This window comes from Vitis vinifera, chromosome 15 (assembly GCF_030704535.1).
Source record: "Vitis vinifera cultivar Pinot Noir 40024 chromosome 15, ASM3070453v1".
In the NCBI taxonomy this organism is placed as follows: domain Eukaryota; kingdom Viridiplantae; phylum Streptophyta; class Magnoliopsida; order Vitales; family Vitaceae; genus Vitis; species Vitis vinifera.
Window position 1 is genome coordinate 22,511,235 of NC_081819.1, and position 13,550 is coordinate 22,524,784.

General features: G+C 30.6%; 1 protein-coding gene across 3 annotated transcripts; it reads left to right on the top strand.

Annotated features, from left to right (window-relative positions):
• Positions 1-824: 824 nt before the first annotated feature.
• LOC100258456 (uncharacterized) lies at positions 825-7,623 on the top strand. 3 transcript variants are annotated; one of them, XM_059743075.1, is made up of 8 exons: positions 826-2,154; positions 2,351-2,490; positions 3,114-3,337; positions 3,561-3,628; positions 3,822-5,499; positions 5,610-5,773; positions 6,049-6,235; positions 6,327-7,623. In XM_059743075.1, the coding sequence occupies exons 3-8, from the start codon at positions 3,184-3,186 to the stop codon at positions 6,989-6,991; spliced, it is 2,916 nt and encodes a 971-aa protein (XP_059599058.1). In that variant the 5' UTR covers positions 826-2,154; positions 2,351-2,490; positions 3,114-3,183; the 3' UTR covers positions 6,992-7,623. The 3 variants fall into 3 exon arrangements, with proteins under 3 accessions (XP_002274895.2, XP_059599058.1, XP_019081267.1); XM_002274859.5 differs by lacking the exon at positions 2,351-2,490 and having other exon boundaries at positions 825-2,154; XM_019225722.2 differs by lacking the exon at positions 2,351-2,490 and having other exon boundaries at positions 826-1,200.
• The last annotated feature ends 5,927 nt before the right edge of the window (positions 7,624-13,550 follow it).

Genomic DNA, 13,550 nt, shown 5'->3' on the forward strand with positions numbered 1-13,550 from the left:
AAAAATTATATTTAATTTGACATATCCCAAGAAAAGGTAAATTTCTTTAATCATTTCCTTAAACACAAAAATCAAATTTGACTGCCCAAAGCCCAAAGCCACAAGCCACCCTCATGACCCAATACTCTCCTTGAAAGATTTTCTTGCAAGAGGGATGGAGATTTGAATTTGAACTCAGCCGGCCAACCATCATTGCCATCATAATGATAAATAAAGATTAGTTGTTATTAGTTAAAAGGAGCATGGCATTAAGGGCTTTCCTCCTATTTCTTTTATTGATTTCATTTATTATGATGTCATCTTTGTGAGGCCCCTTGTATACTCTTCATTGTCTTCGTTACTTTTAAGGCCTCTAATCTCTTCCAATGGCAATCATTCACCTCCCATTTTGTTGAATATCTTTAATTCCAAATGGGTATATTATACTCTATAAAATAAAATAAAATTACATGAAAATTTTGTATTTTAAATATTAAATAAATGTTATCATAAAAAATGATAATTTATATCATGACAAATATGATACGCAATCCAATTCAACCCATTTATAAATGAGGTATAATTATTTTGTTAGAATTAATAAACATTTAGTAAATCAAAGAATTTGTTTATGATATATATATACTAATTTGAAATTTAATTTAATTTTTGGTTTGATTTGAATGAGTCGAATGACTACCTAATTTCCTGAATCAAATTTGTTAGAAAAAATAGTTGAATAATTCTTGTTTTTGTAAAAGGACAATTTTCTCTTCTTGGCCTGTTTTAATTGATGTTCACCAAACGTCTACTCACTCTTTTTATCTCTTTCTACCCACTGTCCTCTCTCTTTCTCTGTCTCTGTCTCCCTCCCTGTCAAACGCGTGGATGCGTATTATACCCATCATCTCAATTCTCAACTCTCATTTTTCAATCCTTATACGGACATTGTCCGCTGATGTTACCTAGAAAGCAATAAGAGGGAGGAGGGAGAGAGAGAGATAGAGGGAGAGGCGTGAGACGGAGGGAGAGAGAGAGAGAGATGGGGGGAGAGAAGGAGAGAAAGACAAGGGGGGTTTGAGTGGTGACACTGATGATGGTTGAACGTGGAACTGTAGCTGAAAAATGGAAACCCCCCAAACTTTTCTTCAATGGAAAGCTCAAATGGGTCCCTCAGCCCAACCCCAACTGTCACCAATTCTTCTACTATCAGCCAACAGAGTAAAGCTCTCTCCTTTCTCTTTCTCAACTTTCCTTTTCCTATTCTTCTTCTTCCTTCTTCTTCTCTCTTCACTCTTTCTCTGTCCTCTCCCTTTCCACTGAAAATTCCACGTTATAAAAACATGGGTCGGTGCTAAATAAGCATTTGGGCATCTCTTTTTCGCCTGTCAAAAGATACCCACCAAGGAAAAGTTTTGGTTTTGCTGAGTTTTTTCTCAGAAAATTTGCAGAATTGCGTGATGTGGGTATTCCATGGCCATGACACCCATAAAGAAAAAGCTTCAATTTTGATTATATTTATGCTAGAATTTCCAGATTCTTGATTTGGGTTTTTTCAAAAAGCTTGATTTTTTTGGATCTTTCGTTGTGAATTGGCGGTAATCATACAGAATTGAAGTGTTTTTTCTTCTTCTTTTAATTCTATCCTTTTGGTGGGTTTGGAGCTTTGACATTGAAGTTGAACTTTCAACTCCTTATAGCCATAAACCTGATTTTGTTGAATTGTGGGAGCTGTCGGTTTGAATAAAATGTACAGAAACCATAAAAATAAAAATAAAGTGGAATTGATGGCTATAGCATCTGGGTTTTTTTTTTCTATTTTCGTCTTATCCTTCCTCAAAGCCCATCTCTAAATACTTACCATAGTTGAGGTTTCAAGGCTGAAATTTCAAGGAGTGCAGTCATCCAATTGGCTTTTTCATCAAAGAGAGGATTGAATTATTAAAATTTGGCCTTTTTTTAGTGAAGAATATTTGATGCTGCTTAAGGCTTATGGATGAAGAAAGGAAGCTTTGATACCTTGCCATCCAAAGAAAAGCTTTAGTATCTTGAGCTTTACTCTGTTGAGAGAAAAAAAACCCAGAGGGTTTGATTTGAATTTTTGTGGGTTTCTCTTTGATTCTCATATCTGGCTGCATCATCACTCTTCTTTGGGAATATCAAATTGAATTTCAGGTATTTTCTCATCCATTTTTTATCATTCTAGAAAATAAGACTAATTGCTTTGAATTTCAGGTATTCTCATGTTCTCATTGTTGTATCAAATGTTTTTTTTCTTTTTTCAAGTTGATTGTTCTAGGAAATAGGAGTAATTGCTTTAGAAATTCTGCATTTTCCTGAGCCTGAAAATATTGTAATTTGGTATGTTCAGCTATGCTGATTTCCTTGGAAAATGGAGCAAAGTATCGATTCAAGTCAGCACGAAAATAATAGAAAATATGATCTTAGGGGAGAAAATATTTCAGAGCTGCAGGAGAACAATCTAAAGCATGGGTTGTTGAAAGATTATTGGTAGGGTTGAACATTGTTTTATTGGTCAAACCAAGAAACATCCTAGCTTGTCTAGCTCATGACATGTGAGGTTTGGTAGAATTGCCATAACCCGAGCCTCCTCGAAATGTTGATGACAATGTGAACACCTTGGTGATTCACTCTTTGGCTTGTGTCTGATCTTGCCTTTGGGTGTTATTTTTTCAATGGCTTCTATGGTTGTTTTTTTTGGGTTTTTCTCCAGAGCCTGAATTGTCATTTTTAGTGTTCGTCTGTGAGGAAACAGTTAAGAAAAGGCCTTAGGTTTATGAATTTTCAAATCTCCTGAGAGCTCCAATGAAGATCCAGGACTATGAACTCGATTGTTTCTTCTTTTCTTTTTTTTTTCTTTTTTTTTTAATTCTAATTTTAATTGTTTCTGTGCTTCAATGAAATCTCCAGAGTAGCTTTTACTTTCTGGTTAGATCGAATGCCCCAGCTCCATGTCCATTCCTTTAATTTTTCTAGACTTCGTATTGTGGTACATTGCTTATGGAGGAGCCTTTCTTTTGGTTTCCAGGTGGGGAAAGGAATGGGCCAGACGGCAACTTTTCTGTAAAATATCTTCTAATTGTTGTTTCTTTACTTCTTTTTCCATGCATCAGGTTCAATGTGGCCCTAAAATAAGGAAAATTAGATGAACACAACATTCTGAAGCTGCAGAATAATCCATTAATGATGGGAAAGAGATCGCAGAGGCGCCCTGTGCGATATGAAAAAGGTCAGTCGGGCTGCATGTGGAGTTTGATTAATATGTTTGACTTCCGCCATGGTCGATCCACTCGGAGGCTTCTGTCAGATAGGAAGCGTGACAACTGGCAGGCTGTCGGTAAGAAACTTGTTTATTATTCAAACAAACTGTATATGATTCTATCCAATTCCTCAGCTCAGGGCAAAAAAAGGAATAAAAAAAAATTGTTGTTGGGCATGAAGCGATCTGTACTTGTTCCTAGATCCATGTCGACATTCAGATGTGTGCTTTTTTGGCAGTCTTGTCATACATGTTAATTTTAAATGTCGATATCTCAGAATCTTCTTTTTCCCTTCTGCAGGCGAAGGATATTCAAAGGGTACATTTAGCTTGTTGACCGACTTTGATGAGAAATGTCAAGGCACTGATGTAAGTTTTGATAATTTACACACACATATCCCAACTGAATGTGTATTTTGAAATTTTAATTGTATATACATGAGAGAAGGGCATTCACCATGTTAATGAACCTCGTAAAATTAGCAAATGGTGAATTTTGAACCATTTGCTATGGGTGAATTATATGAATATTGATTGATATGCTGGCTTCTAAATGTTCCAGGATGGGGATGAGTGCCAGATGGTGACAGCTGATTCTTGTAAACCAAGCATGAAAAAACTCATAGAGGAAGAGATGTCAAACGAGGAGGAAGTGAAGAAGCAGATGACCAGTGATGAAGTAGAACCAAAACAATCCGATCCAGAAAAAGGAGACCCCATAAGAAAGAATCGAAGAAGAATAAACAAAAGCAAGAAAACATGCAATGTGCACATCCACAATAATGCTGGATCGGGAAATTTGTCTAATTACAATTCAGAGCAACAATTTATGAGTAGTCTTGATCTAGATGCAATAATGGAAGAGCTCTGTGGCCAGATCCATCAGAAAAGTTCTACTTGTGGGAGGCATGACCATCATGGTGAACATAACATGCAGCCGGATAAGAGGTGTCCTGCTTCCGAGGAAAAGTTAAGTGAGGCAACTAAGGTGTTTATAAGTCAGAAGTTTGCTACTGGGACTGCTGAAGACGGGAAGACGGAGAATTCCCAAGAGTTCACAGATGCGCTTCAGACATTAAATTCAAACAAAGAACTGTTTCTGAAACTCCTACAAGACCCAAACTCGCTGTTGATGAAACACATTCAGAACTTGCTGGATTCTCAGGTAGAGAAAGATGAAAATTCCATGTCACATGAAAATTCCAATTCACATAAATATTCCAAATCACTGCCAGGATCCAACTTACCAGATCGAGAGCTCTTGAATTTGAAACAGTCCAAGGAGTTTACCAATCATAAGCAGCATAAATTTTTCAGGAGAAGATCAAAGTCTCAGGACAGTATCTCATTGAATGGAAACGAGAATTACCAAGCTTCCAATAAAATAGTCATTTTGAAGCCTGGACCTGTAGACTCAAGAAATTCTGAAACAGACAACGGTTTTGGGTCCTTGATGCAATCTCACAACGACATGACAAATACAGGGCCGAGTGAGAGAACCGTTTCCCATTTTTCTCTTAATGAAATAAAAAGAAGGTTGAAGCATGCCATGGGAAGAGAGCGGCAAGGGACCGCTCATAATGGTGTTTTACATAGATTTCCATCCAATCATCAAAGTTCAGAAGATGGCAATAAACGGGTTAGTGGTGAGAATATTGGTATGCATTCTCCAAATAGAAGCCACTTCTATACTGAAAGAATCCCGAAACCTTCTGCTGGCAGCAAGAGGGGAGATAAAATTGGCAAGCTGAAAGACTGTGAAATAAGTATGGAACATGACACTTTGGGCTATCCCAACCAAAGGGTATCTACCATCTACTCCGAGGCCAAGAAACATCTTTCTGAGATGCTGAGTAATGGGGATGAAGATGAGGATATTTTGATCCGACAGGCTCCGAGAACACTGGGAAGGATACTCTCTCTTCCCGAGTACAACCTTTCACCCATTTGCAGCCCTGGGAGGGACTGGGGTAATAACTTTGTTACTGCACAGATGAGATTTTCTGCTTGTGGGAAGTTTCAGAGGGTAGACGAGAACACAGGACGGCTCAAGCAAGAAAACAATGTCGGTCATTCAACTCCATTGGCACAAAACTTCAAGAATCGGACCTACCCTTCCGATGAGAACCAGGATGATGAAGCACAGGGTTCTAACTCAAGTCCCAATATCTCAGTTGAGTTCGTTCATGATAACAAAGTGAAAGAAGCCTGTTCTACTAGAGATGAGATAAGTTCTGAAGGTATCGTTTTCTCCCTTGTCCAAGTTATAGTGAGAAGCATGCTTAATAGTTCCCCGTGCTCTGTTTTTGAAATTTCCAATGCTGACTTAGCAGTTCGCAAAATCCTGCAGGTGATGTGGAGATTGTAAAAACAATTAATACACTTCTAGAGGAGAACAGAGTCTTGGATATTTCCTCTGAATCAAGTAGCTCCTCTGTTATCAAAGATGATCAAATGGAATGCATTGCAGCTGAAAGTTGTGATGAAAAGGGATATATTGAAAGCTTGAAATCAGTGAGCACCATCACTTACTTTGTTTGTACAGCACATATAATTGTTAGAGAGATACCTGGGGCTGCCTATATTCTAGTCTTCAATTAGAAATCCTCCTCTATAAAGCATTTAAGAAATGAATGCGTCCAATATCAATCTATTTGATAGTAACTCTCTCTCTTACATTTGACATCCTTAAGATATTTTGAAGAACTTTTAATAGGAATGGTGTTTTTTTATTACTTCTAGTCCTACTATTTCTGACTTTCCAACATCTTTTGGGTCGTTTTTTTAAGGATTCTGTTGAAGAGGATCAACGGCAATCTTCTCCATTGGCATCCCCATCAAGCTCTCTGATGGACAAAGGGGTTGTAGATTTAGCGAGCATCATGGATAGAATAGAGAGGCCAAGTCCCATATCTGTTCTTGAGCCTTTATTCACAGAAGATGACATCAGCCCTGCAAGCATCAAATCTAAACCCGGTAGGCTTTATGTTGAGAACCCTACAGACATTCATTATTTACTCTTTACTGTTGCTTTCTTAATGATCTTAACCCATTCAAAATTTGACAGTTGAACAACTAATGCAACCACTACGAATCCAATTCGAAGAACAGGATGCTTCTGCTGCACATCTAGTTACCCATATTAAAATTGGTGTGGAGAGTAAGGACTCTGTGTTTGAGTACATAAAAGCAGTCCTGCAAATCTCTGCCTCAAGCTTGGACGAATTCTTCCTGATGTCCCTTACTTCAGATCAGATTCTTGACCCGTCATTGCTTGATGAAGAAGAGATATCTTCCTTCCAACTTTGCCATGACCAAAAGCTCCTGTTCAATTGTATTAATGAAGTTCTCATGGAGGTATGTGAGCGCTATTTTGGTTGCTTCTCTTGGGCATCAATTGTAAAGGCAAATATAAGACCAGTCCCAAACATGAAGAACACCATTCGTGAGGTATGGGAAGGAGTTCACTGGCATCTCCTTCCCCAACCTCTACCTCATAACTTGGACCAGATTGTCAGAAAAGACATGGTGAAAACTGGAACATGGATGGATCTTCGATTTGAAGCCCAAATTATTGGTATTGAAATGAGTGAAGTGGTCCTCCAAGAATTAGTGGAAGACACCATATTGTGCTGCATAAATGAAAGTTCAGAAAATGTATTCACAATGCCTCAAGCTGACTTGGAGGAAGATGAAAGCAGTGTCAATCTGTCAAATACGACATCCTGTTAGCTCCTCTGGCTGAAAGGAAAGCAAACAAGCCATATCTTGCATGCCAGGAAGATGGGCTGTGTAGCATCTTACCAAGCTAGGAGTGAACTTCTCCAGCTCTCCCTCCGAGCTTCCATGGACAACACATGACATAGGTTTTTCTAACCTCATCTACCTGAATAATGTAGATACAATTGTCAGAATCTACCTCGTGAATTTAACCCTGGCTGACAAGTTCTTCCAGTATGGAAGCTATCAGACGACGAGGCAAGAATAAATAAATAAAAAAAGAAAAACAATTCACGGGTGATCCATGCAAAAGTACAAAAGCTTCTGTTTTCATGGTCAGTTCCAGGTCAGTGGATTCTAACCTAGAGAAGATGGATGTGTTTCTCATCATTTATCAATGGTGTTGCTTGTTAGAATCTGTAGGGTTTGGTGTGTTGATTGTGATGGGTATGGGTGTTTGTTTGTATCTAAATGTTTGGAATTTCCTTTTCTGCTTCTTCTTTCTGTTTGATTCCATTCATTCTTGTTTCTGTTTTCTGGAGTGGTTTTACAGATTTGGAAGTATTCTGTGACTAGCTGTAATATAGAAGGATAAAACACAAAAAATAAGTAAATGAAAGAGTTCATACTGGAGTGTTGTTGTATGCATTGGGCTTCTTGTTTTTGTTGTGCTTTGGATTATTGAAAATCATGGGTTGGCATAACGTAAGTTCAGAATATCTGAACAAATCTTTCTAGGATGATTCGGTTTCTTCAGTTTTTTCAATTTCTTCTTTGACCATAAGGGCCTGTCAAAACAGGGTTTTTCAAAAACACTTTTGATCTAAAAAGTGTTTCTAAAAAAGTCGGGTGTTTTGCAAATTTAGAAAACACTTTTAAAAATTTGAAAAATCACTTGTAGGGTTTTTCGGAGAAACGCCTTAGAGCTGAGTCTCCTAAGAATACTTTATAAGGAAACATTTTACCAAACGCACTCTAAGATATGGAGAGAGAGTGATACCGCGCTATTCTTGGCAACGGCAAAATTGTGTTGGTTTTGTAAGATTTTTATTAGATACGTATTTGTGAAATTAGAATGTATTTGAAAGCGATTTTAGGGAGTGTTTTTAGTCTTGCTAATACTTTCAAAAGATAAAAATTTTCAAATGTTAAAAGAATTAGAAATACTTCCTAAAATCATTATCAAACACACTCCTAATGTTTTTATAGAAATCAAAAAATAATATTTTTGATAATATGTTATTTTAAAAAAAATAATTATTAAATAATTATCTAAGAATTATATCAAGTAATTTCTAGATTTTCAAAAGTCACGTTTAAAAGTTTATTAAATACCTATTTGAAACCGAAACATAAATATGAAAAATAGTTTTATAATGGCGTATACACAATGTAAACTTATCAAAAATATATACATATATACACACACTATGTAAAAGTTTTTAAACTATTTTTTATACTTTCAATTGTTTTAAAAGAATTAATTAGTTAAAAAAAAATAAAATGATACCTCAATTTGTAAATCTAATTCTTCTTTTTTTTACTTGAAAAATAATTCATTTTTTAACATAAAATATTTTTTATCATTTCAAATATTTATATATAGAGTTTGACAGAAATGGTTATTTTTACAAGAAAATAATAAGAGTAGTTTTGTCTAAATGAAGTCAAAATAGAAAATGGTTAACTTTCAAATTTTGGATTTTCGATGACCATTTTTATCAAATAAACCCTACTAAAAATGTTGTATATAAAAAATTATATAAATAAGTATTTGAAAAGAGAGATGGAAATTGGGAAGTTTGTTAAATGTCTCGTTTTATATTGAACTCTTGTAGTCATATTCACTCCCACTATAAATCCTCATGATTGCCATCTTTGGCATCCTTGTGGTGGAGTCTTAAATTCATTTGGCAGTTTTTCCTTTCCTTTCCAAGCTATCCAACTAATTATACCATGGAGTTTCCTTTCCCTTTCCATGGGGGTTCATTTGCAGGTACATGTTTGTTTTTATATGACCCTCTCTACCCCCTGCTCCATGCCCTCTATGTAAATATATGAGTCTTCCTTCCAAACAACTCCTTAAAATTTTGAATTGATCTTGTTAAAAGGGGTAATAGAGCCCTAATTTACATATTTTTACTTAAAAGTAACTTAGTTTTTATATAAATATTCTTTTTATCATTTCAAGTATTTATACGTAGGTAGGTTTTAAAAAGAATTATTATTTTTATAAGAAAAAATAAAAATATTTTTATTAAAAAAAATTGTTAAATTTCTAAAATTAGGTTTTCAATGACTCTTTTGATTAAATAACTTTAAAAATTAAGACTTATTTAAACCTTATTCTAAAAAACTTTCATTTGATTTACATTTGTCTCAGATTTAATATAAATATATTTGAAGTCCGTTTAAAAGTGTGTTTGATAGTAATTTTATAAAATATTTATAGTTTTTTTAACGCTTAAATAATAAGATTTTTTTAAGTATTAGAAAAGTTAGAAACGATTCTTAAATCACCGTTCAACGGGTTATAACAATACTTTTAGAGAAAAACTTTTAAAATAAAATACCTTTTTTGAAAGAAAAAATCTAGTGTTAGGCAAATTTTGAAAAACTCTTTTAAAATTTTGAAAAATTACTTACAATGTTTCTTAGAAAAGACAAAATTGATTGATAATTATTTCAAAAACATTTATTAGGAAACACTTTGACTAAAAACACTCTAAATAAAAATACTATCAAGAATATTATTAAGTGTCATCGATTTGAGAGAAATGATTATTAGATATATTCGTATCAAATCTCAAGAGTATGTACCAAATTTTCACTTCTAAAAAATAATTTTCGAATATGTTTAGTAAACCGACAAAAAAATGTTTTTTAATAATTTATTTTTAAAATAATTTGTTTTTAGAAGCAATGGTTAAATGGTTTTTTGAGCATTAATTATTTGTTGTTTTTAAAATAAAATTTTATTTGAGAATTGAAGAATGAAAAATATTTTTTTATCTCTTAAATTTGTTTATCTCAAATGAAAAATAATTACTAAACCATACTTTCATCATAGCATCCATGAATAATAAGAAAAAAGAAAAGAAGATAAGAGCTCTCATAACCACACAAAAAAAAAGGATAGAAAAGGGGATGAGAAGTAGAAAAAGACAATTTTTCATTTGAAAAGGGAAAATCTTTGTGAAAATTGTTTTCATCACACTTTTTCAGAACATATTTTTCGCATTTTGTTTTTTTTTTCCATATTTTCATAATAAAGAAAAAAAAATCCAAAACCAAAAATATATTTAAAAGGAAAAAAATTAACAAAAATAGTTTTATTTTTGAAACGTGAAGTGGCCCAAAATAAAAATAAAAATAAAAATATTCATACTATTAATCCCCAGAAAAGTCATTTAATTTTTTTTTCTTTTTTAACCCATATAATATTTTTTAAATTACTTCTCAAATAAAATAACTTATAAAAATTTATAATATTTATTTATTTATAAAATATATTTATTTTTAATATAATTGAATGAAAAAAAACCCTAATTTACCCTCCTTTTTTTTATTCGTTTTTTTGGGTGTACGTAGATTAAAAAGCAATATAATATCTTTGTTTAATTCTTATTTAAATGCTATTTAAAAGTTTTATATTTAAATTTAAATTTTAAAATAATAAAATATTTTTACTAATGTATGTAACATTCCTCCCGATAACAAATGAGGAGGGTGGACCGTTGAAAACGAATATAGGGCAGATGAGTGGATGCGGGTTGGTTGTAAATTTGTAATAAATAGTAGGGGCATAAGTGGAACATATTGTGAAAGTGAGTGGACCGTGGACTAAATCTAATGCGTTTTCATTTTGGGTCTTGTTTTATCATTATGACATCAACTAACGCAAATCCAATGTGGGCATAGATTTTTTTTTTTTTTTTTCAATTAGAAATATTTAGTATAACTCACACAATACTTTTAAAAGTATTTAGATAAAAATCTTAAATATGAAAATATGATTTTAAAAAGTAAAATGATAAGAGTATGTTTGACAATGATTTTATGAAGCGTTTTCAAAATCTTTAATACTTTAAAGATAAAAAATTTTAAATATTATAAATACTATAATCATTTTTTAAAATTCCTGTTAAACACACTCTAAGAGTGTGTTTGGTAGAGAAATATTTTTAACTTTTTTAATACTTAAATAATAAAAAAATTTATATATTAAAAATATTAGAAACATTTTCTAGAATCACTATCAAATGGGTTCTATAAGTCCATTTGAAAGTAATTTTAGAAAGTGTTGTTAAATTTTTTAATATTTAAAATTTTTTATCATTTAAATGTTACATAGACTAAAAACATTTTCTATAATCATTATAAAAAATAATTTAAGTTTTGTTTAGCAATTTTTTTTTAAATAATTTTTTGTTAATATATATATATATATACAAGTTTAACAACCAAAAATTTGTTTTCTATTTTTTATTTTATAAAATAAAAAATAAAATGTTTTCAAAAAATATTTTTTAGTTCTTTTAATTTGTTTTTGTAATATTATTTTAAAATAATAATTATATAATGAAAAATAAAGTATTAAATATAAGAATTATTTTTAAAACATATTTAAAACCGTTAAAAATATATTAAAAATATTTAAGATTTCTAGTATACTTTTGTTCTACAAAATATTATGAACAGATTTTTAAAACTATTTTTAATAATTATTTTCGAAAATAATTACTAAACATGACCATAAAATCATGAAAAACATCAAATTTATAAAACACATCTATCTCCCTAAAATTAGATTTTTATTTATATAAAACTCCTAAAAATATTAAAATAAGTCATTTTTTTTAATAAATACATTTTTTAAAATCTAATATTTAAACGTAAAATCAATCCCATGACAATAGTGACAACTTCAACTCCTACTTTGGTTATGTTAAAAGCATTAATTAAAATATATCCCAAATTAGTCCTTAGAATTTTAGATAATAATAAATTTATTATTTTTTAGGTTTATAAAAAACGTCTCTTGATTTTATTTAAACTTTTATTATATGTTTGATATCCAACAGATATTAAGGAAAAAACATTAAAAAAAATCATGTGTGATTTATTGTGAAAAATATGAATGAAAAATAAAATAAAATTCAAAATTTGTTAGAAATTTATATATTTTAAATTATTAAATAATTATATAAAAAATAAAAATAAATGAAAATAATTTTTAAAAATAATTTATTAATTATATATATATATATATATATTATTTTTCTTCCTACTTTTTATGTTTTCTTACTATTTAATTCCCTCGGTTTTTTTGGAAACCAAATATAATTGATAAGCTAATAATCTACTAATCACATTTGTAATCTCAATTTCATTTGATTGTAATTTAGAATTTATGTGTTCAAATTTAAAATTTTAGCAATGAATAAATATATCTTTATTATTACTTTAATCTCGTAGTTTTAATTAAATTTAAGAGAAATTATCTATCAAATACATTCTCTTGCTTTTATTAACCAATCCAATCTTGTTATGTTGTTTGCATACATTTTATTGAATGCAATATCAATTTAATGCGATGGCTTTGATGATTAAAGTCTAATTTATATTAATATATATATATATATATATATATATATATATATATATATATATATATATATATATATATATATATTAATGAAAAAGCCAAGAAGAACATAAACAAAAATATGTTTCATTATAATTTTTCCAATCGTTCATCAACTTTATTTGTTTATTTATTTTAAATTTCATCAAGTTCCATAATATACAAATTAAAATTTTTTTTATTACTATTTAAATCTTAAATTTTTTATTACTTTAAATCCTAGATTTTTATATATATATAATATTACTATTTTTTTATTTTAAAGATATTATTACTATTTTTTATTTTAAAAATAAAAAAAAATCAAAATATGCACTAAGTAAAAAAATAAAATGCAAAATATTAAAACTAACATATCCGTTAAAAAAAATATAGTTAAAAGTTGATACAAGAAACTGTCAAAGAATTTCTAACTACCCCATCACCTTTCCTAGTCGGGGAGTTAAAATCTTAATTACTTCATTAAACACGGGATTAACATGATGGTTAAAAAGAAGTCATCTTTAACTGTTCGCTAATCTAAAATTTAAAATATTTCACAAATGTAAGTTACAAAATATCACACTTAAATGTTTTAAGTATGGTAAGAAAATTAAATTTTCAAATAATTTACTAAAAATAAGATTAAAATTAGTATTACAATGTATGGTTGAAAGACTTTTAATCAAACCTTGGGGGTTTTTTTTTTTTGTCATAATTTTAAAGTTGAGATTAAAAGTAACACTACCATTACAAATATACTATAGTTAAGTATTTATATAATGTATGAACACAAAGTTAAAACTAATCATTTGGTTAAAAGAAGATTAACACTTGAATGTTTTATGAAAGATATATTTAGAGGATTTTAAAATATGAAATATTTCACTCATCGCAATATCAAAACGATCAATTGTTGTTTACAAAAATCATAATCTCATAAAA

What these genes read in the sequence shown, in the direction of transcription:
- LOC100258456 (XM_002274859.5), top strand. Translation starts at nt 3,184, where the DNA reads ATGATGGGAAAGAGATCGCAGAGGCGCCCTGTGCGATATGAAAAAGGT. An exon ending in AGATGAGATAAGTTCTGAAG is followed by an intron (nt 5,500 to 5,609) that starts GTATCGTTTTCT and finishes AAAATCCTGCAG; the next exon opens with GTGATGTGGAGATTGTAAAA. An exon ending in ATATTGAAAGCTTGAAATCA is followed by an intron (nt 5,774 to 6,048) that starts GTGAGCACCATC and finishes CGTTTTTTTAAG; the next exon opens with GATTCTGTTGAAGAGGATCA.